The 26,799-nt window shown below is 40.0% G+C and overlaps 1 protein-coding gene across 2 annotated transcripts; it reads left to right on the forward strand.

Moving 5' to 3' along the window:
* smurf1 (SMAD specific E3 ubiquitin protein ligase 1) lies at positions 1 to 25,779 on the forward strand. 2 transcript variants are annotated; one of them, XM_042504194.1, is made up of 18 exons: positions 1 to 252; positions 11,443 to 11,481; positions 12,919 to 13,027; positions 13,350 to 13,483; positions 13,603 to 13,668; positions 13,810 to 13,885; positions 15,533 to 15,744; positions 15,838 to 15,922; positions 17,414 to 17,560; positions 17,897 to 18,128; positions 19,112 to 19,215; positions 19,674 to 19,788; positions 19,915 to 20,093; positions 20,224 to 20,361; positions 20,520 to 20,640; positions 20,746 to 20,947; positions 22,865 to 22,949; positions 23,042 to 25,779. In XM_042504194.1, the coding sequence occupies exons 1-18, from the start codon at positions 198 to 200 to the stop codon at positions 23,139 to 23,141; spliced, it is 2,199 nt and encodes a 732-aa protein (XP_042360128.1). In that variant the 5' UTR covers positions 1 to 197; the 3' UTR covers positions 23,142 to 25,779. The 2 variants fall into 2 exon arrangements, with proteins under 2 accessions (XP_042360128.1, XP_042360129.1); XM_042504195.1 differs by having other exon boundaries at positions 22,874 to 22,949.
* Positions 25,780 to 26,799: the final 1,020 nt, after the last annotated feature.

Raw genomic sequence — 26,799 nt, forward strand, 5'->3', positions numbered from 1 at the left:
CGAAAATGCTCTCCCGTGTTGTTGGATTTCGAAAGAGCGCAGGACTTTGCGATGAAATAATACATTTTTACCCGTGAGGAGAACACAAACAAACCGCATGTTTTTAAACTGAAGTTATTCGCGTTCCCGTTAAGTGGCGAAACGGCGTTTTTGGGAGACTCCGACGGGAAGTTTGTGTGATCGTTTTTCCCGGAGTGATGTCGAATCCTGGGACTCGGAGGAACGGGTCCAGCATCAAAATCCGACTGACAGGTAAAAAAACGACACCGAGAGAGAAAGCGCTTACGGTGCACGTTTTAACCGGAGCTAAAAGGTTTCACCTACGAGCCTCTGCTGTAAAGTGATGATATTTGTAGCCATAACAAAACATCTCGGAGTGTCTTTGGGGCTCGCGGCTCCGCTGTTTGCCCAAACATCCGGTTTTTGTGTGGCACAAGTGCTAGCCTGTTAGCTCGGATGCTAACCAAATTACCGAGAGGACAGTCAAGAAGCTGTTCACTATCATGTGGGTTTCACAGCTGAGACAGACAACTAGTCAACTGCTCACAGCTCACCTGAAACACCGACTCTTGAAAGCTAGAAACTTTATCACGCTAACACTTGTTTCCTAGCGTTAGCTTATGATAACATTGTAGTTACCGTTGACCGCTAACGCCTGCTAGCTACACCCATTTTTTGGGTTGACCAGCCGAGCACAGAGCTTGACCTGAATGCGACGAGCTCTGCATGAATGTCCAGCTACGGCTTCTCCTAAAATCAATCCCTCAGTAGATTTGGCATGCTAGCCTAGATTACCCATGAGTATTGATTGGCTTGTGTCAGCTGTGGCAAGACAAACGTCGGACTCGTTGAACTTCATTTCATTTTTAATTGTTCCGGTAATGTTAACACACAACAATCAGATTTACACTCACAACAACTCTAATACACACAAGAGAAATGAGCAGAAGAAAAAAATTGTCTCTCTTGTATTTTACGTGTCCATTTTAACAAGAAAAATATATTTAAAAAGAAATACAGTACTGTGTTCAAGTCTCAGGTCGCCTTAAACCATGTTATGTTAGCAGTGTTATAATGGCCATAAATATTTATTATTAGTAGTCCATTTACTAAGATACAACCAGAACTTACAGCGAATTTGTATATAATATTAAAAGCACAAATATTTCAAGAAAAAACAACTTCAACAAGCTAAAGTTGCAAGTATTTAGTGACCTAAGTCTTTTGCACAGTACTGTATAAGTTAATTTTTGAGATACTGGATTCCTTCTCCTTTTTGGACATTTGAATATTGAATCATGTCTATTTATGTTGTTAATGAGAATTTATATATTCAGAGTTTGCATTAGGATTATTGATCATTTTATTGTTGTTATATTTTAGATCTATTCATAACCTGTTCAGAATAAATAAATCAGAGATTAAAAAATGTTAGCAGAGAGAATCACACATTCCCAGAGTCCATGATGACTTCTTAAAACATGCTGTTTTGTTTGTTGGACAAATAGTCCAATAGAGCTGCATTGATTAGTAGATTAATCGGTTAGTCAATTGATGAAAACCAAGCCCCGACAAGGTTTGGAAAGTGACTTTTTAGTTTGCCTTTCACTGTGGCGTGTGGATTCCAAAATCTACCTGCCACTCAGTAGTTTTAAATTGGGGTTTTTTTGCAGGTGAGTGAAGCAAATCTGGAGTTTTTTTGGAGTAGAGGGTTTTTACCAGACCAGGAGATGCTTCTGTTGGGAATCTTGAGTAGCCTCTGTGTGATTGTGGCCAGCACAGATAAACGATATGAGCAAGACGTGTGATAGGTGAAGAAGTGTGTCAGATAAGTTCAAGTTTATCTGTAGTCAAAAAAGATGCTTGCTCTGCTCTCTTGACATCCACTTTCGGAAAAGAAAATATACAGACAGCATGTGGCACTTAATCAGCATTTAAGAGCTCACTTATCCTCAAAAACATCCATCACAATCATGCACTACTCGATGTTCCCTCCTGAACCAGTGCATACAAACCACAAGACGAAATATTTAGTCTGCTGGCAAGCACATTTTGGTGCGTGTTTGCTCAACTTTGAATCAGAAGGACAAGGCGTCTGCCCAGCGGCACAGAGTGGTCATTTCCATTTGAATAGAGGCCCCTGGGTGCCCAGTGGGGTTACATTAGCTACAGTAAAAACCATTGTTCCAGCTGTGTGTGAGAAAGAATGAGAGAGAGACTCCTGTGTGCCCTACAGAGGGGAGCCTGACCCCAAAACGAACAAAATATCTGAGTTCAGTCCCCCAAAAGAGCACGTGTCAGGGTAAGAATAAGTTGGAAATCTTACATAGCACATGTAAAGGTTGCCAGTGTTTTTTGTTTTGAAAAAAGCAAAGTAAGTGTTAGATCATAAGGCGGTTAGAACTCTGTACTGTTCACTTATTTTGCCATACTTCAGTTATTGCGTCTGAGGCAACACATACATGAATAATATGAAGCCGTTAATACGAAAAATGAGCAGTAAGAATTATTCACAAGGTGGACTCCATTGAATATACCAACAGACTTTTCTTACAACAGGATCATTGAAACTTAAAGAATTAATTGAGTTACAAACTTAATTATTCATGTATAAGGCAAAAAGGAGAGTACTACATGAAATTTACAAAAGTTTGTTTTGATTTCAGAGGATGAGGAACTTAAAAGGAAATTGAATTTTAATCACCAGTTTGCACGGACTGCATTAAAGCAGATATGCTGCAGTACGTACAGTTTCTGTTAATTAATTTTCTTTTTAATGACAACCTAAAAATTCAGCCAGTGTCAATTTGGTATAGACCAATCAATGAACTGATAAACCAAGAAAAGAACGGATTGAATAACTGACGATAAGAATAATCCTTAGCTGCAGCCATAGTGAGAAGAAATACATGCATCAGTGTTAGTGCTGTTACGATACTTCTAACTTCAGTGCAATGCCTCGAAAAATGTTGATATTTGATACCATATTTGACACCACAGGGAAAACTTGACATAATAATAATTATTATTATTTATTAAAAGATAAATATGACAAGGCTTGAAAACAACTGCTTTTCTTGGTTGGTAGCAGAGAACAGCAGAGTGGAAGTAGTAAACATGAACAATAAGACCACACAGCTTACTGGTGTAATAATACTGCAGAAAATAAGTATGGAAACCATTTTAAATATTCAGAATCGATAAATCAATACTTTGACAACACTAACATCCTGTACGAGACATAAGTAAAAATAAATGTCAGGACACTAAATTTAAAAAACAGTATATTTTAGAAATAAAGCTTGCAGAGTAAATTTTTATTTATATTTTTGAGCAGAAAAGGAAAAAATTACTGGCCATAGCTTCTCAAATATGAAATTTGTCTGGATTTCTTAGTCTTGTATGATAGTAAACTGTAAATCGTTGGGGTTCGGACTCTGTCAAACAAAACAACACATTTGAAGAAGTCATCTGCTTACATTTTATAGAACAATCAATCAATCAAGAAAATAATTGACAAATTATTTGACAATGACAATAATCCTAAGCAGCCTTAGTAAAAGGACATTCAGTTAAAGTACTATCATCCATCAGTGTTATTATAGGGTCAATACTAAAATAGAAAATTAAATGCAAGTATTCTGGTAAAATGACCGAAATGCATGAATTCTGTGAAAAGTGGTACGTAATCAGACAGTTGTGTTTTCAGATAAGTCAAGACAAAAGAAAGTAGTGAAAGTGTGTATGGATGTACTGTGGAGGGTGTGTGTGTTTTGGATGTGCGTAAACCCGTCACTCATTATTTCAGCCTGGATGCAAACAGAGGTTATTGCCCCCGACTGAGCCCCGCCCCCACAGGTATGAGTGGAATTCTAATTGGGTGAGGAATGTGTGATGAGCCAATGGGAGTGCAATGCTGCGCGGCTGGCCAGCACTGTGTTTAGTCTGTCAGAGAGAGGGGTTGTTTGGCCTACATCAGAAAGGCCTGTGTGTCTGTGGCGAGGACACAGACAAAGACCAGACGAGTTCACATTTCAGAGACCGCGATGGGTTTTTATGGACTTGTTTTAGCTAGCCAAGAGGTGATTTTGTGGTTAGGCTTAAGTTAGCTGAAGGGGAAGTGCTCTACAGGAAGAGAACCACATTATCTTTAGGTTTCGTGATCTGGTGAGATGTGAATGGACAGTATTCAACTTTATAGAGAACAGGACTGCAGCTCATGATTATTTTCACTGATTGTTTTCTCGATTAATTGATTTAGTTGTTTGGTCTATAAAATGTCAAAGATGGTGAACGTTTTTGATCAGTGTTTTCTGAAGCACAAGATTACGTCCCCAAATGATTTTTTTTTTCAACATCCCCAAAATATTTTATTTACTGTTAAAGAGGAGTAGCGAAACCAGAAAATATTCAGATTTAAGGAGCCAAGATCTAAGAATTTTGACTTCTTTTTCTTAAAAAAAAACCCATTATTGCTTATCAGATTAATTGGCAATTAATTTGATGATTAACAACCAATTAGTGAATCAGGCAACTGTTGCAGCTCTAGTAGAGAAACACTTGCTAAAAGGAGATGCCTATCTGGATAAGGTCTCTGTATTGAACCTTAATACTTCTTGAAACTGAGTATCAAACACCGTCAAGTACTGGAAGTGAAACTACTGTTTATTTTAGGGGTGTACGGGATAATTAGAAGCTTCATTCACAATGTTGACATTTGAATTCAAAATCAATATTTGAATGCTACAGCTTTGTTGTTGTTGTTGTTGTTGTTGTTGTTGTTGTTGTTGTTGTTGTTGTTGTTGTTGTTTTGCGTGTCTATTCTTTCTGTTAAAACCTCAGTATTTCTGTATAGTTGCAGATTAAGCCACACTATTATTATTACTACTACTGTTCTTATTATTATTAATGCGTTTGATTCTAATAGTGGCTGCGTAGGATTGTTTCAGACTTGTGTGATCCAAACAATTCAGATAACCCTAGAGCATTGTTTAATCCAAAAGTCAAAATTTATTTAAAAGATAGATGTAATCTCCTCCAAAACTCACAATATGTTTTTATCTACTGAAATATTCTGTCTCAATCCATATTTGTTCCCATTTAGCCTTTCAAAATTAAAAAACACATTTTCACTGCGGTCTAAAAACTGTTTGCTCTCCTGCTTGTCACACACAAAGGGAGGCACACACCCGTATTAATGGCACAGCAATTTAACCGCACCATAAATACATTTATATAACCACAATTCCAAAAACATCTATTTTGGTTTTAACACTGTTATAGTGAAAAGACTGACTTATTTAATCTGAGGAATCACTTTATTCATATTGATGGTTTTGTTCAAGGATTTCTTTTCTGTCTTTTTTCTCTTTTTTAAGACACTGGGGTCATAAAATATGACAACAGAAATGTGACCCTTCATGTCAAAGCCTTAATATTAGCTTGAATGTAAAAATGTCCATTTGGTACAGCTCTAGTTTTGTTGTTATTTGATAAAATATCGCTTGTTTAAATAATATTTATTAATTTTTATTTATGTCCCTATGATGTCAGCGACACTTGATGTTGATAATCCTGATAAGTTCAGTTTACTCTGATACAGCCTTTAAAACCAGGAAAAGACAATGCTTGCCAAATTAGGACGTCAAAATTTAAGTAGATATCTAGTCTCATGTCCCAATATCATAACATTTCTTTTTTGCCCAGCTAACTCTCGGTACTTGCACAACATCGAAAATTTCTAACAACACCCGACCCAGTTCAGTCTGCGGTTTTTAAAGAATCTTCGTTCCCTCACTGCCGACGAGGCTTGAATGCAAAATACAGCCAAGAAATGGGTCAAATAGTAGAAAAAAGGGTGTTTTTGTTTGGGAATGAATGAGCTTTATTGTGAAGAAAAAATGCCGTCTAATGAATGAGAGAATCTGTGATTCAGCAGGATAATGTTAATTTGGTCATGGAAGCAACACGTGCTGCTCAGGTTTTGTTGCCAGGTAGTCGGATTGAAGGGCTCAAGAGTAAAGAGCGCGAGGGGAAGAGAGTGAAAGGGGGGAATCATGCTTACTTAGGAAGCAGCATAAGCACTTCTAATCCTCTCACTTACTGAGCCGGCAGCTTGTGCAGACACACACACATACACTCTTAAAAGCACACAAATGTAGAATTGGAGGGACTGAGAATGTGACGCCGTTGCTCAAACAAGCACATCGATAAAGCAAATACAGAAATGAAACCTACTTTTTGTGTTTGTGTGGCAGACTGCTCTGTGTGAGTGTTTATGGTGCTGGGCATGTTATTAAGTAGGTGAGATATTTACTCACGTGCCCGCTCGCAGCTGCTTTTGTATTTGTAGCTGAGAGGAGAAGGCAACACAGGAAGTGATGTCATTGTAATCTCACCTACTTCACATGTGAACCTGTGAGTACCCTCTGCAACAGTACTGTCTAGTCAGAAAGATCTTAGTATTCATATTTTCTGGCTCGATCTGCGATCACGAGTACTGATTGCGCCTTGGCATCTTTTCAAATGGACTTGACCGTTATTTTGATTTAGGAAGCTTTAACGAGCTTCTGAGCGTCTACAGTTTTATGGTTCCTGTCATTACCTGAAAAATAGCAAGTGCTCTCTGTGCTTAAAGAAGTATTTCACTGCCCAAAAGATGGTCTTTTCATAAAACTGGGTTGTCTCTGCATGTAAAAGATGCAAATACTGTTGAAATTGGTGCTAAATGACCATAAAAATCATACAGAAAGGGCTCTGACATTCGCTTTCGCTCAAGAGGTAGAAAACGTACCACTTCTTAACCAGCACTGTCAGGTTTTACCAATTGATCTCAGAATTTTCAGCCTTCGTTTTTACAATTCAGGCAAGAGTAGGACGCCCACTTCCTTTTCCCAAACTCTCGTTTCATGGTTTCACTGTTTGATCTGAGTTTAAGAGAGGGGGGGCTCTCTGGATCTACACTTTTTACCACAGTTCATTCACACATACTACCCACATTGTTATGATACAAAGCTGGTTGGAAATCTGCAAAGTATTCAGGACAGCTCAACCCAAAATCAAAAATATATATTTCCCCTCCTGATTGTAGTGCCGTTTATTAAGATAGATCGTTTTGGTGTGGGTTGCAGAGTGTTGCAGATATCGGCCGTAGAGATGTCTGCCTTCTCTCCATTATAATGGAGCTAGACCGCACTCTGCTTGTGGTGCTCAACGCGCTAAAAAATACATTTGAAAAACTCAACACCACTGAGTTAGCTAACATTACAGCTTGGCCAGGGAGGACGCCATTTATGTTTACATCTCATGCTGTCACGACCCTCTTGTTGATGAGAGACGCGCACTTCCTTCTGCGTTGGTGGGTGTAGTTCTGTAAAAAGAAAACAGTTTCTATTTGAAACTAACAACAAGGTCTGTAGGTTATTTTAAAAAAACGGGTCATGATTTCTGGAAAGAGACATTGCTGAGTTTTTCAAATGTATTTTTTGGCCCATGAGTGGAGTAACAACTAGTTCAAGTATATTAGAGAGAAAGCAGAAGACCGATATCTCCAACAGTTGACGACTCACACCAAAATATTGATAAATAGCACCACAAATAAGAGGAAAAATATGCATTTTTGATTGGGTGGGAACTGTGCCTTAAGTTGCAAGAGTAGAGCTGGATCGCAGAAATGTTTGTTGGCGATGGTTGATTGCTGAAACATGTTGTGGCGTCAGATTCCTGGTGGAGTTGCTGGAGATGTACAGAGGTAGCTCCTTTGTTCATCATCTCCCTTGAAGCGTTTCTTCTTTTTCCCTCAAGATTGGATGAATACAATTCTCCCCCGCCGGCTCTCTGTAGCTCTCAGGTTTAAAAAAAAAAAAGGAACGGACATAAATGCCAAAAAAAGAAAGCGGCAGTGGGGAAATTGAGGACCAGCTGAGCTGTAGCTGTGTGTGTCTTTACCAGCCGTGACCTTGGCAGAGTGAGGAATTTCCTGAGACGCTGAGAAAGAGCCTGTCACACATTGAGTGCCACAGAAGAGCTGGTCAAGAGGCGGAAAAAGAGAGACGGGGTGAAATTAGGGGTGTTCCTCCTTTGTCTCTGCCAGGAGATTGGAGGACATGAGGGGTGGAGAGCAAAGCAGGGACAGTGACGGACAAAGTCTTCCTCTTCTGCTCGTCTGAAAGAGGAAGCAGGGGCAAATTAGAAACTCGATTCTCCTCCACTCCAGCTGTGTTTCTGTCGTTGTGTTCGTGGAGAAAAGATGAGGTCTCAGTGAGGAATGTCTGAGTCAGGAGGAGGAGGAATGGAAGGGGTTGATGAGGAAGAGAGAAGGATATCCTGCAGCCATTCTCCACGGGTTAATCACAGGAAATAAACCACGCCAAGCCAGACACATCTACGCCACCACACAGTCACCACATCCTAAACCGCTGGCTGGCTGACTAACTTCCTAGATGGAAGTCTGGGCCAAACCAGATCACGGCAGATTTTAATTGCACCTCAAAGCCATGATAACGGTGTCAGGTGGGCTGGCGGATCAGTTAGGATCAGTTTGAGCCGTTTGTTTCTGAGCCAAGACAATATGACACTAATGCAGCCCCATCCTTGTTAAATTAACACAGATTGTTAGGTTTGCAATTAACAATTTGTTTCAATATTGATTAATCACTCTGAGATGACGTTCATATAGCTGGCTTATTTGCATTAACCCTTTAAAACCTGCAGCAAAATCAGTTTTCTTGTCTAGCTTTCAGATGCTTTTACAAGTATTTAAATCTTTGAATTCCAAGAAACTTGGTGTGTTTACTTAAAAAAACAGGGAAAGGGAATGAGCAACTTGGTAGGAAATGTTCAATAAACTGCTAAGAATTAGTAGAATTAGCAAGTTATTTTTGAAAAGCTAGGGAAAATGTCTAGGGGAAAAATTACATAATTACATACATAATTACATATTAAAACATATGTTTAATTTTATTTTTTTAAAGAAATTTGGGTAATTTCCTACATGTTTTTGAAAAAAAAACAAACAAGTTTAATTTCTTTCAAAAACAAGAAAATGACCTAGAAAAAGTGCTGAAACTGTTTTTTTGTGAAAGGCATCTGAACGCAGCTCCAGAAAACTGATGTTGATCCGGGTTTCAAAGGGTTAAATGATGACACCAATTTATGTTTTAAAACTGAGAGAAGCAGCCAATCCTCATATAAAAAAACGATAGTAAAAGAAATGTTTGGCATTCTGTCTTAAAAAAATAACCAAATGACTACATGATAATCAAGATAGCTGATTAGTCAGCTAGTTGTTTCAGCTCTGTTTAGTGACATGAAACCCAGTTTGAAGCTGGTAGAGATGTGCAGGAGGAAACAGCCTTCAGGATTTCACTCCTCCCCCTCCAAGACAGCCCATCTCTCCTCCCGTCTAACTGCATGAAGATGACTGACATGATGTAGTTACACATTCCACCTCATTGGTCAGAGAGGCTCCCATTTATTCTGTCTTGAAAGAGAAAAGCAGAGAAATTAGGCCAAAGGTATTTCTCAAAAACACTCTGGTCAGACAGCAATTTATCTTAATTATCTGTCAGTCAGTGTAAGTTCCTAAAAGTTTTCTGCTGTAATGGAGGAATCCAAATGCTTATTTAACATCTGTACTCGTGTATGATGCTCCACAGTAGCTTCCATCCTGTGCTCCACGAAGGAGTGTGAATTAACACCTCAACTACATGAGGAGACGTTATGAGGAGCGTTTTACATCGCTGTTCTATAGATTTGTTCTGCTGTATTTAACATTGGCTGCTGTTACATGGACAGTTTCTTCAATCAGATTGAAGTCATTCTGATAGAGATTCCAACTCAACTGTTTACATGGATCCTAAAAAAAGAGTGACCCAATAAAATGTGCATTTACACGCCCCAAACCATTTAATCAGAACATAGCTTATATGACCCATGTAAACATGGTCCCACCCACTGTGAAGCATCTAATCTGGTGGAAATATAAGAGAAGAAGAATTTTATTTCCAACTTTACAGAGAAAATTCAATTAATTCAGTACATAAATTATGGAAGAAGCGGTTCCCCCTGTTAATATTATTTAGTAGTAAGTAACGTAAGTGTAACTTAAGTTATTATCTGTAGCTGCTAATTACACATGTCCCCGAAACACCTCGCATGCAGACTATCGATGTTCTGTAAATGTCACATTTGCAGGCCACTGCTGCAGGTTGACTGTTGCGTCCAGTCAAATAATCAATTTATTAATCAGAGCATTCACATTAAAGCCCAGCACTAGCAGAGTGCTAAATATTTTTTAAATTTATTAACGATTGTTAACAAACATCCACGTAAGCACAAGAATTGAAACTGTGCAATTCCATGTAACCCGAAAGTTGATTGTTTGTATACTGACCATTCTGGCATTCAACACTCACTTCTTGAACAAAGTTTTATCAATTGTAGGAAGCCATATTTCATAATTTGTTGCAGACAAAAGAAGTGTGGCGCCTTCTCTATTGGCAACAACAGAAAGAAGCACTATCAATCATAGCTGACGTTTGCATAGTTTAATACTTAATCATTTCATCACAAAGTGTTTTAAATTGGTCTCTATCAGGGTGACTTGTTTCTTACCAACACCTGAAGCTAATTTAGTACATGTTTTTGCATGTTTTGTGTCCACAGAGCTGGACATTTAGACATACAGTGTAAATATTATTATAGTTTTCATGTCAGTTACACCTTACGTTTCAGTCCATTTTTAAGTGTGTTACATCAGCCCTGAATACAAACATGCAGCTTGTTTTTGTCCAATGCCCACTCTGCCCTATAATCAAGACCAGTGTTTGTGACTGACGGGACGCGATTATGTTTCTAAGAATTAGTTTATTGTGGTTCTGCTGGGTGTTTTTTAAGGTTTACAGCGGAGTTCGTCGAGCTGACCCAGAATGACATGTCAGTTCTCGCACCGCACAGGCTGTCTGGCAAATAAATAACAAGGAATTGCACACAAACCCACAGACACACACAATAAACTAAATACTTAACACACAAACTGAGGGTCAGTTAAGTTTTGCTCTCTGGATCCACAAAGATGATGTGGCAGAGAAGGCATCCTGCCACTCGCTGTGGGCGGCCTGTGGATGGATATGTGTGTGTGTGTGTGTGTGTGTGTGTGTGTGTGTGTGTGTGTGTGTGTGTGTGTGTGTGTGTTTGCGTGTGCAGCGATCCTGACACCGGCCTATACTTTACTGCTCATTCTTGTTAGCACGTCACATAAGTTTTCCTGCTCGTTGCCGTCCTCTTGGCATTCATATATTATCCTAACCAGCATTCTTCCTCCACACAGTTTTTATGTGCACCAGCATACATTTATTTATACCAGCCTACACACAGACAGATCATTTACATATTTGTGTGTGTGGAATTTTTGTTCATGATGTTTTGTTTTTTTCTTTGCAGTATTATGTGCCAAGAACCTCGCAAAGAAAGACTTCTTTCGTAAGTACGGCCGTTATGGCGCTTATGTTCATTGCATGAATTATGGTGATTGGTATACATGATGAGATGTGTTTCAATAAGGGTCTGTGTGTGCCAACAAAACCAAGACTGTAGATTGGTTGGTATAGCTTTGTGTTTGTGGTGTGTGTATTTGTTTGTGTCTAAAGCCTCTTTTACACTACCTGTTAAAGGTGTGAATTTCGTGTCGTTATTCCGCCTCGATGTTCTGTATAAAAGGTAAACTTGAGGAATTTGGGAGTTGTCCTGTGTTTAAGCCAGAAGTGGAGGTAGTAACGAATCAACATCTGTGTAAAAGGGACAGCCGGCTTGAAGGGACAATGGATGGGATGAGTGTGACGTTTCACTGACGTCTTATGAGTGTGACCCACAGCTGAGTGACTCAAAGGTCCAGTATGTAGGACTTCAAGGCATCTTTGGCAGAAATGGTGTATAATATTCATTACTATGTTTTCATTAGTTTATAATTACTGAACGAAGAACGAGCTGTTATCTTCACATGGAGGCCAGATAGGGACAGTCGCATATCCTCATCAGCCACGATACTTAAGTTTCAGTTCTGCAGTTACACAGCTAGATGCCACCAAATCCTGCACGCTAGACCTTTAAAAAACAGCTAATATCATTTAGAAGTTAACTCAAAGACAGCAGCTGAAAATGTCCCCAAATTGGAAAACAATGAGGTGCAGAAGCTCTTTACCATCAGAGCTGAGGACAAGATCATCTGCCATTTAACAGCGACAGTAACCGATTGATTTTGCCTTGTTATTCTATTGTTATTATTTAGAAAACGCCCCCCAATGCACATGTTGTATGTTACACCAGAGGCTGACGTAGTTGTTGTACACGCCATGACCGTCATGCCTCTCTTAAATCACATAGTGACCTGACATTATGTCTGAGTTGCTTGGCTGTTAATAAAAAACAAAGCTGACCTCAAGATCATCTATGACGGTCTACCTCTAGAGTCTTTGATAGTCTTCCCATTTGATACTGTGTGGTCTGTTGGCCTGTTTTGTATTTATCTGTTTATCAGAAAGTTCAATATAAATATTGACCAGAAACAAACAGATACTGTAAATAAAAAGTGCCATTGTTGTCTCTCAGCTCTGTGTCATGATGATATGCATTTCTAACTCGTCCTCACACTCATTTTAGCCAGTTTCCACATGCTATGATGACATTATGCACTAGATAGTATATGCTGTTATTGCCTTATAGCTTTTCACACTGCAGGCCAGTCTCAGTAAAGGTACAGATAAGAAGAAGAATCTGCTGTAGTACAAACCTGAGCACTGTTGTGGAGATAAGTTATCTGCAGTACTTAAGCCAGTTGAGATAGTTCTAATATTTTGACATGATCTTGTTTGTGATTCAATGTGATGGATGCAAACATTTAATTTGAGCTGTGTGCTGCAGGCCTGCCAGATCCATTTGCCAAGGTTGTGGTGGACGGATCAGGTCAATGCCACTCGACAGACACAGTCAAGAGCACACTGGACCCCAAATGGAATCAGCACTACGACCTGTGAGTCTCCCGCAACGTGTTTGAATGTTTCTTTACTGTTTTTACTAGAATTTAACAATAAATTTAAAAGATGTCCTCGTTGTTTTAACCAATTTGGTCCTCTGTCTTAGACCGGTGTTGCAAAAATGAAGTGTTTCAATAAGGGACACATGATATTTGAGCTAATATGGTACTTTTTACAAGCTTCCTCTGTCTAATGTTTGAGTGGCAAAACTTAAGATTTTTTTTCAAGATGTTCAGATCATGCTGATATCACACTGTGCTCAAACTATTGGAAAACATGGAGCAGACACATGACACATGTCTTACATCTGTTTTTCAGCTACATTGGAAAGACAGACTCCATCACCATCAGTATATGGAACCACAAGAAGATCCATAAACGACAGGGGGCGGGCTTCCTGGGCTGCATACGACTGCTTTCTAATGCCATCAGCAGGCTAAAAGACACAGGATGTACGTCTGTCTTTCTATGTGCAGCCCTCTGATTTTTAATACACATAAATTCAAATCACAGATGTTTATTAAACAAGAACAGCCTTCAGTTTGTGTTTTCTTTTCTCCTCTTCTTGCAGACCAGCGTCTGGATCTGTGTAAGCTGAACCCCTCGGACAGCGACGCAGTGCGGGGGCAGATAGTAGGTGAGGCTGCTCGCACAGATAAATTATCATTACAAATGACCCCCATCGGCTCGCTCCCCATGTCCCTTTTGTTTCCCTCTGTGCATATTCTGCCCTCCCGCTCTGTCATCTCTCTGACCTTTACCGCCTGCTTGTTTCCAGTGAGCTTACAGACGCGAGACCGCATCGGCAGTGGAGGCCCCGTGGTGGACTGCAGAGGACTGTTGGAAAATGATGGGTGGGTGTGTCAATAGATTTTTAGGTTGCCAGTGTATAATAACATGCTTCTGTGCTGAATTCTTCCCTCCTCATTGATATATTTCCTCTTAGATTTTAGAGTGCTTTCCTGTATATCCTGTTTTTTTCCTGTTTTTCAGGAGCACCTAAAATACTTTTTGATCTACATATGATTATACAGAGAAACCAGTCGTCTCTCATTTGCCATATAACACTATTTCACTGTTTCCACCAAAATAGAGATGGTTTTGTTCAGGTTCCCGGTCCTAAATTTGAACTGTTAAGCATTTCAACCAAAAATAAATCGGTTCAGAACCCAAAAAGTTGGTTCACAGTCCGGGTTGAAACCGATGCAGTCCTTAATGAGACAGATAATCAATATTTTGAAGCGATGTACACTTACAATATGAACAAAAGTCTTTACGTCCAAATTTAAAATTTGGGATTTAACAAACTCCAACACAAAACTTTGTTTAAATGTCTTTAGTGAATGTTAAATCAAAACCAAAATTTTCAACAATACAGAGGACGTTCCCAGTAACTTTTGAATATATTTTATAATGTCAAGTGAAAATTTAAGAATATTAAGAAAATTAAGAATAGTTTCCTGAGGTTTAGCAGAGTAAAAATTCATCCCATGCTGACACAATCTGATACAGATTATCGGCAATATTTTTGACCTTGAGTGCGAACCATGATGACGTCAGCAGGCGTGTCATGTTCTGCAGGTCGGAGAGAGAGGCTGAAGAAGACAACAACAGAGAAATCAAATGTAAAATCATCAGACAAAAACAAGCATGCGGTGGTCTCGTTAGTAGTTGATCCTTTCTTTTTGGGGGGCTAAAAACAAGTATCTATAATAACAGAAGAAAACGTCACAGTATACACAGTATATTTAGCAATTTTTCTACCACTGTTTACTTTCGTTGTGCATTGTGCTGCAGTCTGCGTGATGACACGCCCTTGATTACAGTAGAGGCTGGTTCGCTCTACACCACCAACGTTTCAAGAATTCTGAACCGAACTGGTTCAAGAACCAGAGCTAATTTGGTAGAAACAGTGATATTTACTTTTCAAGCACTGGAGAAAAAAAACACTAAAATGCTTGGGCAAATATCAGCCTAAAATGTAGGAAATCCTGAATACTTAATGATTAATCCTTCATGAAAATATCAGCCATTCAAACATTTGGCCAAAAATCTCCCAACAGTGTTCAGCTGGATTGAGATCTGGTGACTGTGAAGTCCTGAGCGTACCATTCACATAATTTTCATAGTCCTGAAACAATTCAGTGGAGTGTCAACGAATGACCTGTAAAAAAGTATTTGAATTTATTTTTTAAGCTTCAGGTTTTACTTGTCTGTTTAATGTAATGACCAATGTCAATATTCTGTTAACTTATCAAATACAATCCTTAAAGTCTTATGTCAATACCAAGATTCTTCTCGGTCACATTTGGATCCCTCGTGAAGCTGAACTGAGACTTTTTGGTGCGTGTTTATCTGCAAGACGACTTTAGTCACAGTTATTATTTGTTTGATTCTCTCCCAAATCTCTGCTCCTCTGAGTTCAAAATAAGAGCACTTGACTCATCATGTGCTCCAGTGAAACACTAAGTATGACTTTAGTTGTGTGTGTGTGTGTTTAGGCCTGTGTTTGAGGGATGTTTCAGTGAAGAGCCGCTGCCCTACTCCGACCCCACTGGTGCGGCGGGGGGCGGGAACTGTCGCCTAGACTCACCCAGTCAGGAGGGCCGTCTTCAGACGCAGCGAATCAGAGGGCAGGACTCCAGAGGCCATGGCCACACCCCTCAGAACAGACCTCATGGGCACCAGCCGCCTGATCTGCCAGAGGGATATGGTCAGACAGACATTCCTCTTGATAGTTAACCGATCTCAAAATCTCTCGTGTTGTATCCATTACGTAACATCTTTCTTCTTTTTCTTAAAACAGAGCAAAGAACAACAGTGCAGGGCCAGGTGTACTTCCTTCACACACAGACAGGCGTCAGCACTTGGCACGACCCTCGGATACCGCGGTACGATTGCACTTCAGTCATGTCTAGTCCAAGCATAACCTGAAACGAGATGAACCTTGAATAAGCCCTGCTGACAATCTAGGTCACTGCAGCAGCAGCAGAGGAAGAGGACAAAGAATGATATAACGGAAACAGAGAACAGTTGAAATTGCCACATGAGGGTTATATTTGAGCGTTATAGAGCAGATATACAGCATTTGTGTAATGCTCTGTAATATGAAGCCCCCCTCCACTCAAAGATATGTTTATCTTATGTTTATGGCCCCTAAAATATCTGACCTCGACTGTGCTGATTCTAACTGTGCAAAGCTTGTTTTCATATTCCTCTACTGAAGGTGATGTTGATGAGATTTGCTTAAATTTGACATTCAAACAATGCCAGGCAAAATAGATAATCACGCCCTCACCGCAAAGTCGATCGCAGTCTAACACCCCTTTGCCACCAAAATTAGCGCATGCACGTGGATTTTTCAAACACACGTAAACCCACTAAATACAGGAAAACATAATCTTTTGGAACTGTTAAACTGGCAATGTGCAGATCCTGTGAGAAAAACCCTGAATGCATACTAGAATATTTTCGGGTGTTTGCGGATCCATGTACGCGAGAATCATTCTCCAAATGTTTATCATATGAACACAGTTTTTTTTTTTTTTTTTTAAAGCAAAGGAAAGACTTTTCGGTAGGGCCAATCTTGTCCTTGGCTCAGACTGTATGGAGTTTTGGACCTCATTGTTTCCCACGTAGGCTGACGTTTTCGGCTGCTGTCCTTCTTGGTTGAGTAAGCCGCTAACTGCTACTAGCTGCTTTGAACATTAACACACCATCAAAACTCCCATCCCTCTTTATACATAGACCTCGAGGTCGAGAGGGCTGTTACTACCTCTGTTGCTGGCTTAAAGCTGATAAAGCTCTGTCCCCCCATTCCACGACTGTACAGAGAGATTATACAGAGCTTGTAAACCAGCATAACAGTGTGATATTCTTTACGATATTTCTTTACCTTTTATGTGGGGAAACATGTTAAACAAAAAATGAATCATAGCAGAGTATTATTACATACTTAAAACATGTGTAGGGAGGCTTTAAATATTTTTTCTATTATTATAACTGGGGGATTTCACATTTAAACCGCTAGATGTGTTCAGAAATGTATGAAAATCGGCCTTTGCTTTCTTTATCGCAAAACACTACATGCCATTCCCTGATAGACCCTGCTTCTGTCGCCTGTTGACTTTAAAGGTCTGTATTTTCCTTATTTTGCTCTGCACTAATCATACCAACAGATTAAGCATAAATCTCAGGTTATTTCCTTCAGCCTGGCGCCTGGCTTTAAGGCAGTATGAGGGGTTAAGAGCGTACAGTATGTAGGGTCAGAGCGGTTGCAGACAGAGGTCTGGTTGAAAGCTGCAGCCTCACCAGGCTGAATTGGTGCAGTGTATTCCTGCTGCTGGCCGAAGTCTCAGTCCGATTCCTTGTTACTGGTGCAGGGACCTGGCCAGTGTGAGCTGTGAGGAGCTTGGGCCGTTGCCAGTGGGCTGGGAGGTCCGAAGCACCGTGTCGGGCCGGATCTACTTTGTGGACCACAACAACCGAACGACACAGTTCACAGACCCGCGCCTACACACCATTATCAGGTACAAGCACACACACACTTGAAATACTCTCATGGCAAAATCAATCCACACCTGGGTGGCATGACACATACAAAATAAGTGGTTTCAAGACTAATCTGTGGTTAATCTAATCTGTCACGGCTGTAATGCTGAACGCAGACTGGTTCTGACCTACTAACAGTCATCAGCTCTGTTAATAATCGTGTGATTTCCAGAAATGTGGGCTTATGTAGATTTAGCTGCTCTGAGTGAATGCAGCGTGTAATCCAGTATGCTCTTTTTTTCTGTCTTTCCGTCAACTCTTCATCTGACCGTCTGTCATGTTCCCTGTCCTCCTTTATGTCTTCCCACCTCCAGCCAGCAATCCCAAGCGAAGGAGTCCTCACAACCCCCCCAGATGGATGTGGGGGGTGAGGAAGGAGGTGGAGGAGGTGTGGGCGGGGGAGGAGGAGGAGTCGATGGAGACGTGGCGGCGCGCTACGAGAGAGACTTGGTGCACAAGTTGAAGCTGCTTCGACATGAGCTGTCCTTGCAGCAGCCTCAAGCAGGACACTGTCGCATAGAAGTGTCCCGAGAGGAGATCTTTGAGGTGGGTGCTGCAGTTTTTCTCCCGTGAAGGACACAGAACCACACAATGATGCTGTCTCTCTCAGACACGCAGATAGATGGGACATTTGTGCCAGTGTGGAGCTATGGAGGCAGTGTGGATAGAGTGGGCAGCTCCTGTGAAAGTTTACATTCATACAGACACGTCCACGCTCCTCCTGACTCATACACCAGTCACAACAACCTATTCTTTCTCTGGAGGGGAGCACAAAAGAAGCACTGATTGTGCTTATTAATAAACTGTTAAACAGAACATCACTAATCTAAAGGGTTATGTTCACATCTTGAAGACAGCCTCTCCACACAGTTATTTGCACGAGATCAGATTTGCGTGTCCAGACATCAGTAAGCTGTCTGCGTGGGTTCCTGTAGTAATGCCGTAGGCATCAGTAACTACGGAGCCACACTGCAGCCTTCCAGGCATGAGAGGTCCATCATTTCGAACTCCAAACAATCGCACTGTCAAGTGCTATTATTTGGGGGTGCCCACCAAGTGCCAGCAGACAACAGACAAGAACTGTTGTCCTCCTTGTTGTCCCTCATGGCGCGCTGGTAGTAGCATCATGGATTCAGCACTTGCATCACTCTTGATATGATGTCATTGTTGTGTGTCGCAGAAATATGATTTTAGGACAAATCTGTAAAATTCTGACTAGAATCGCATTTCAAACCACCTCCAATTTTTTTTATACAACTAGCAAAAATTGCATTCCATCTGTTTTTTTCCCATCCATAATTTCTAAATTCAGTATGGGTATCACCCTGATATGCAAAAAAAATGAGATTAAGGCTGGCAGTCTAAAAAAAGTGTATATTTGTTTTTGTAAATGTCTGTAGGTGGCCTTATGTAGCACCTGTCAGATTGTCAAGAATTTGAGCAGGTAGTCTAAGGTCTAATTGTTTTTTTCTTAATGTTAATGTTTGTGTCTGTGGTTATGTATTAATAAAGTTTCTGTGTGTGTACAGGAGTCATATCGACAGATAATGAAGATGAGGCCCAAAGACCTGAAGAAGCGTCTTATGGTGAAGTTCAGAGGAGAGGAGGGCCTGGACTACGGTGGCGTGGCCAGGTAAGTTACCATTTAACCTGCGAGATATCTGTAGAGCTTCTGCGAAGCATCGGTGAGCCCCTTGGCTCTTATCTTTTAACAGTTCACACACAGCGCTCAAGCGCTGATTTGCCTCTGATCTGGGGCTTTTGTCGCGGAGCTCCAAAAACTGTCTGTGAATAGAAAATCAGGGCTGAAGTCGTGGAGTGTGAACTTGGCATTAGTGAACTAAACCTGGTGCAGGCTGGCGATGGTGAACTGCTGCAGAGCCTCCACAGGGGAGAGAAAAGATTGGGCTTAAAAAAGTGCTACATCTGTTCATTAGAGGTGGTTTTAAAGGAGACTTCGGTGAACACACAAACTACATCATATCACTTTAAAATTTCGTGTCAGTTTTCTCATTGTTTAATAAATGATGAAATTAATAAGTTTCTATGTGAGGTTTGAACATTTGTTAACAATATTTTGGTTGTCTGCAGGGAGTGGCTCTACCTGCTGTGTCATGAAATGTTGAACCCTTATTACGGGCTGTTCCAGTACTCAACAGACAATATCTACACACTACAGATCAACCCCGACTCCTCCATTAACCCTGTGAGTACAAACACACACGTACACGTACACACATAGGGCGCAGTTGAAGTGAGTAAGGGGATTCTCTCTGACTCCATGCCTCTGTCTCCATCTTTGTCTGTCCCTCCATCTGTCACTTTGTTTCAGGACCACCTGTCTTATTTCCACTTTGTGGGTCGTGTGATGGGCCTGGCAGTTTTTCACGGTCACTACATCAACGGGAGCTTCACGCTTCCCTTCTACAAACAGCTGCTAGGCAAACCCATCCAGCTCAATGACCTGGAGACCACCGACCCGGAGTTGCACAAGAGCCTCGTCTGGATATTGTGAGCAAGAAGCAGAGAGCTTTTTTTTTGTTTTTTATCTTGAACTATTTCTTAGTTTATGTCCTGCACTGTTACCTAAATTGATAAAGACAGATTTTCCATTTTTAACTTGTTTTAATACTCTGCGCAGAGAGAATGACATCACTTCAGTCCTCGACCACACGTTCTGCGTGGAGCACAACGCCTTTGGGAAGTTCTTACAACATGAACTGAAACCTAACGGCCGCAATATCCCCGTCACCGAGGAGAACAAAAAAGAATACGTAAGGTAAAGACAGTGAGATGTTTCGTCTTTAAATCCAAACCGTGCACTTGATACAGAGCGTAAAAGATATGTATCATCTTGTCAGCTGAAAGGGCTCCTGTGTGCACAGTACAGTCTATACATACAGTACAGTTTACAGTTTGTGTGTTTGTATTTTTCAGACTTTATGTGAACTGGAGGTTTATGCGTGGAATTGAAGCCCAGTTTCTGGCTCTACAGAAGGGATTCAGTGAGCTCATCCCCCAGCACCTCCTCAAACCTTTCGACCATAAAGAACTCGAGGTACATGTTCTGCCCAAATCATCACCTGCCGTAATATGTGGTTTGCTGTGTCACCTTTGCTTCTTCTTAATATTCTCCCTCTTTCTCAAACCTCTTCCTCTCCAGTTGATCATCGGTGGACTGGGGAAGATAGACCTTGCAGACTGGAAGACGAACACCCGGCTGAAGCACTGTACAAGTGAAAGCAACGTGGTGCGGTGGTTCTGGCAGGCGGTGGAGGCATTCAGCGAGGAGAGGAGAGGACGCCTCCTGCAGTTCGTCACGGGCTCCACCAGGGTCCCTTTACAAGGGTTCAAGGCGCTGCAGGGTGGGTCATGCACTGGCTTAGACAACACAAACACACACACACACAAACACACACACACGCACACGCACACGCACACACACACACACACACACACGCTGTAATCACATCAGACACTATGTTTGTTTGATGCAAACATTTGGTCTGCTTATTGGGTTTATTTGTCTTCCTGAGGATTGATAGGAAAAGACCCTGTTTGCTGTGTTTGAACCTAATTAGACTTTGAACTGATTAGACATATATAGACTTTTTTGGGCATTTTTACTACAAGAATATATAGGACATAGGGATGTGCACAGATACTTACAGACCTCATTTTTTAGCTGTAACTAAATTATTTTCTTTATCGATTAAACTGACAGCTATTTTTTTTAAATTAACCAATTCATTGTGTTACCTGTAGAATGTCAGGAAATAGTGAAAAAGTCTGACAGTCCAAAACCCAAAAATATTCAGTTCACTATCAAGTAACAAAAGCATCAAATTGTCCCATTTTAAAGGCTAAAAAGCCAAATGTTTGTCATTTTTGCTTAAAATAAAATCTGTAAAGATTTATTAATTATCCAAAATAGTTTCCAATCAATTCTTTTGTCCATAGACTATTATTCACTAATCCGGACATTCACTTATACGCTGCCTGCTTGTAGGGATGTCCCAATTTGTGGTATTACCCCTAATCCAGACTCAAGACTGTTATTTTCAGTATCTGTCGATAATGAGTCCTCGTGCAACATTTATATTGTTTAACACACTCGTAGCTTGCTGTTGCACATCGCACCCTGAAAGGGATAGTTCAGATTTTTGAAGTGGGGTTGTGTGAGGTACTTATCCGCTCAGTGTATTACAGACAGTCGATGTCAGTGAGTCAGCAGGCCCCAGTCTGGAGTAGCAGGCAGGGAAGCTAAGCAATGTACTGCTGGGGGTGGGGGGGGTCAGCAACAAAACATATTTTATCCACCTAAAAAAATCAATATCAGCCTAAGCGTATGCTATATTTAGAATATTTTTAAGACTTACCTTGCCGTCAGACAGTTCTTTTCATTACACTACATTTTCTCAGCTGTAGAACTCCCATATTCCCGTGCATAAGCCCGACCGTAACGTGCACCGTATTAGGCTGCAGATCAGCTGTTTAGGTCAGACTCATAGTGGTTTCTAGACAAGACAACAAATACAAGGAAATAAATAAAAAAAAGTTAGTGATCATGACAGTGAAGACAAAATGTGGAGACAAGAGGACACCTTTGTAAACCAGAGAATACAGCAGAAGAACATTTCCAGAGGCAGACTTGTTTAGAAATACGGGTGTAATGTGGTTTAGAAAGTAGTGCCAAAGGAAAGGGCTTTTAGATGGCAAGGTAAAGTGGTGAAAATATTCATAACATAGCGCCCACTTAGAATGATATAGAGTTTTTTTAAGGTGGCTAAATGACATGTAGCTGTTGCCCCCGTCCACAGCAGTAGTGTTTTGTTTCTGTGGCGGTGTTCCTGTCTGCTTCTCCAAACTAACATCTACTGTTTGTAACACACAAAGTATTAGTACCTCATAAAACCCCACTTTAAAAAATCCACACTATCCCTCTAAGATAGAGAAAACTTGAATTTAAGTTTGCAAAAACAATTCAGTTAAAACATGAACGGCTCTAAATTAAGAAACTACATCTTGCATCGCCTGGTTTGTTGAAACAGAAAGTTCGGGCAGGATCTCGGCCACCACTTTTGATGCTCAGCATAAGCAAAATACTGTATCACAAATGCATGTCCACATATTTTTCTTAAATTAGACCTGCATGCCCATGAAGGCATCAACTGATTTATTTGGTAAACTTTGATTTGATGTGAGTTTTTACTGTTTAAAGACTGCTGAGTGTTTCTGTGTACCAGAATAGAGCAGTGATAACTAGAATGTATGTGTGTAAGGTTCTACAGGTTCTGCAGGACCAAGACTCTTCACCATCCATTTGATAGACGCCAACACAGACAACCTGCCCAAGGCCCACACATGGTGAGAAAAACAAAAGACAAGATGCATGTTTCTCTTTTTTATTTACAGATGGGTACGTGTGATGTCACTAAACGTCCTCTTTTTGTCTCTAGTTTTAACCGGATAGACATCCCTCCCTACGAGTCTTATGAGAAACTCTACGAGAAACTGCTGACGGCTGTGGAGGAGACCTGCGGCTTCGCTGTCGAGTGATCGGTCCACAAACCAACATACACACAGTCACACTTGCGCTTGCACTTGCACACAAACTATTTTGACATTTGACATATACTATATACACACACACATCAACAGAATATCGAGTATACGCGGAGTATACAGAGCGGCCAAGCATCACAAGAACACGCGGTCTCTCGCCACCTCTTCACCACCGAACTGTTGGGGGTTAAAGGAGGAAGCACAGCGGGAGAGGAAGAGATAAAAAAAAAAAAAAACAAAAGGAAAAAAAGACAAAAAAATAAAAAAGTATTTTAAAATTTTTCAAATGTTTTGAAGAAGCATTTTTATCCTTCAGTTTTAACAAGCTATGATGTCATTCTTCAGAATGTCTACCGCCGCAGCGACTCACAACGACACGAGTCAACGGACAGAATCGGCCAATCACATGCGAGCCTGCGAACTTTAAAATCAAACGTGTGAAGAACAAGGCGGATTGTCTTTCTGTCTGACAAGCTGATTGATTGACTAGTATTCATGCTTCATGTTTAACCACTGTCGTGTATCAGAACGTGCGCATGTTCGTGTGATTGTGCGATACAGCGAGAGAGTGAGACTGTATTTGTGTGTGTGTGTGTGTGTGTGTGTGTGTGTGTGTGTGTGTGTGTGTGTGTGTATGTGTCAGGCATGGCACCCGGTTACGCTGTAAAACGATCAAATGAGCCTGCTCCTCTGTTTGGTAACTTTTTTGTCTCTTCCGTTTGTATCTGCGACCACTCTGTCTGATCCACTCTGATATTTTATTATTTATTACTAAGTGATTACTGACCAAGCTGCTATCTGCTCTACGAAGAGCCCACACTAATCTCTCCATCACCCCCTCTATCAGAGTTGAAGGGTCAATTCACTTGTAATTCAAGTAATCCACAAAGTGGGTTTTATTGAATTTTGTTACATTTTTTTAATATTCACATTATTGCGGAGAAATTCTCTTTGTCAGTGTATGAAACTGTTTGTGTTTTGGTTTTTTTAAAGGTCCAGTGTGTAAGATTTAGGGGGATAAAATGGCAGAAATTGATTTTAAGTATGTTTTCTTTAGTTTTCATCTACGGAGGTCGCTGTGTTGCACCTCCATGTTTCTACAGTAGCCCTGATCGCACAAACCAAACACTGGCTCTATACAGGGAGAATCCCGTTTCGACAGCCACCGTACTGAACAGCTGCTCCGCGCTAAGCCAAACAGCATTGGAAAAATGCAGATTTGTAACATAAAACTGCTTTATTTAGTGTTTTTATCAGTTTAAATCGCTGGGTTAGATTGTTTTAGAAAGGAGGAGACCTCTATGGATAATTCGTCTCCCGGTAAAAATCTTCTGAACGTCCGGATTTTAAGTTTTCAGAGAAAAAAGGCTAGCACACTTTAGCAGGTGCTCTTCACAGACTGACTGAAAAGCATTGGAGAAACACTGATTTATGAAGTGTAACTGCTTTATTTAGTGTTTTTAGTGTTACATCACTGGGTCGGTCTGTGATGAGACAGAAACAGATCTCCGCAAATAATTCGGCTCCTGGTAAAAATCTCCTGAATGTCTTATCAGGTAAAATAGTTGAGCACAGGCTAGCAGGTGCTGGGCTAGTGGCACGTCTGAGACGAGCCGAACAGAATCACAGAAACGCTGATTTCTATTGTGAAACTGCTTTATTCAGTGTTTTCATCTGTGATACCTCCACAGATAATTTGGCTCCTGGTAAAAACTGCCTGAACATCTCGATTAGGAGAATAAGTGAGCACACTTTGACGAATTCTTGTCATGGACATACCAAACAGTGTTGGAGAAAAAGTGATTTTAACGTGATACTGCTTTATGTAGTGTTTTTACGCTTTTAATCACCTCATCAGTTTGTTTTGGAGAGGAAGAGACCTCTGCAGATAATTCGGCTCCCGTTAAAAACCTCCAGAACAATGAACGCAGAAAGAATTTTAATCAGAATAAGTTTCAGCTGGTTGCATTTGGCAGTTCTCACCACTAGATGTCACTAAATTCACCTAAATCCTACACACTGCTCCTTTAAATGCCATGTTACATTCATTTAACGTGAAAGGGATTGATCCTCCCAGCCCTAATTTTAAAACCTAACTCTCCCGACGTTATAGAGGTCCGAGGGCGCGACCTGGATATTTAATAAAAATGAGCCACGAGGACAGAAAGAAGGAGTTCAGGAATTCTTTGGTTGTATGTGACATGTATAATAAAATCTCACAAGCCTTTTTCATACATGTTTCATCATCCATTTCACCATCTTTATTATTTTTTTCTTTGTGGCCCTGATGTTTCTCTGCCCGTCTCTTTTTCTTCATAGCCTGAATGTTAGAAAAAGTAGTCCTCGTCTTCAAGACCACCATGAATGAACAAAGTCTCTCTGCAGTCATTTATCCTCCAACGAAGTGAATGAAATCAAAAACCTAAATGTCGAGCGAGTAACGTGGAAAACAAAATTGGGATTTGTTGTAGATTGATAACTGAAGACTGTTAAGCAGTATCATTTCAATCTGCATTTTCTAGGTTCACTGTGTAATGGATGCAAGAGTATTGTAACTTACTATGTACTAAACATTTATGAAAAAATACAATGTAAATAAGATTATATTAAAAGAAATTAAATTGAAAATAAATTCCTTGTGTCCTGTGTTTTTTCTTTTTGTTTATGGCAATTAAAATCGATAAATATTCTCTGTATATACGTTTATCTAATAAAGTTTATGGAGTATTTTAGTACTATTGATAGGAAGAGAAGGAAAGACTGTTATATTTCATCGTTTCCAGCAGTTGACAGCAAAAATCTGTAGCAAATCTTAGTGTGCAGTTGTAATTTTTATATAATTGCATTTGAAGTATAATGTAGGCCTATCCTAACTGGAAATATAGATTTTATAGTGTGATGTTTTTGTCCCTTCATAATTTTGATACTTGAAATGAAATATATATATTATTTCGAAATCATATTGTCCAAAATTATTATGGTTAACTAAAACGAAACCAAAAACTCAGTGAAAACAACATTGTAATTGAGTGAAATAAAAATGCAAACTACATTTTAGAAAAAAAAAAAATTAACAGTATTGTGCAAATCACAAATCTGTCAAAAATAAAATGAATATAATTAATTTGGAGATTTTTAAAGAAAACATACCTTTGAAACTTACAGGTTTTTATAAGACCTAAATAAATAATAAATAAATACAAAATGTAAGTATGATGTCCCTCCCATAAGGCAATATATATATTATATATAACTCCTTCCGCAATGCATAAAAACTGTGTGCCTCCTACATTTTGCACTTCCCCTCCCATATCATAAATATTGAACAGTCCCTTATCCCTGAAATAATGTAATAGAAAAAGAAAACTAAAACTTACTGTGAAACTAATAAAAACTAAACACTTTTAGACAATAAAAGCTCAAATCAAACTCACTTAGGTAACAAAGTTAAGCTAAACTAAATTGAAAACACAGTTAAAAACTAAATACAAAATAAAACAAATGTCAGTCAGTCATTTTCTGTAACCGCTCGTCCTCGTAAGGGTCGCGGGGGGGCTGGAGCCAATCCCAGCTGTCATCGGGCGGAAATAAAACAAATGAAAAATACAAATAAACTATAATAACTATTTATTTATTCATTTTACATTTGGCC

Source organism: Plectropomus leopardus, chromosome 17 (genome assembly GCF_008729295.1).
Source record: "Plectropomus leopardus isolate mb chromosome 17, YSFRI_Pleo_2.0, whole genome shotgun sequence".
Taxonomy (NCBI): Eukaryota; Metazoa; Chordata; class Actinopteri; order Perciformes; family Serranidae; genus Plectropomus; species Plectropomus leopardus.

Coding starts and splice junctions, on each gene's coding strand:
- smurf1 (XM_042504194.1), top strand. CDS start 198: ATGTCGAATCCTGGGACTCGGAGGAACGGGTCCAGCATCAAAATCCGA. Junction 13,669..13,809: donor AGTGCGGGGGCAGATAGTAG/GTGAGGCTGCTC, acceptor GCTTGTTTCCAG/TGAGCTTACAGACGCGAGAC. Junction 19,789..19,914: donor CCGACTCCTCCATTAACCCT/GTGAGTACAAAC, acceptor ACTTTGTTTCAG/GACCACCTGTCTTATTTCCA.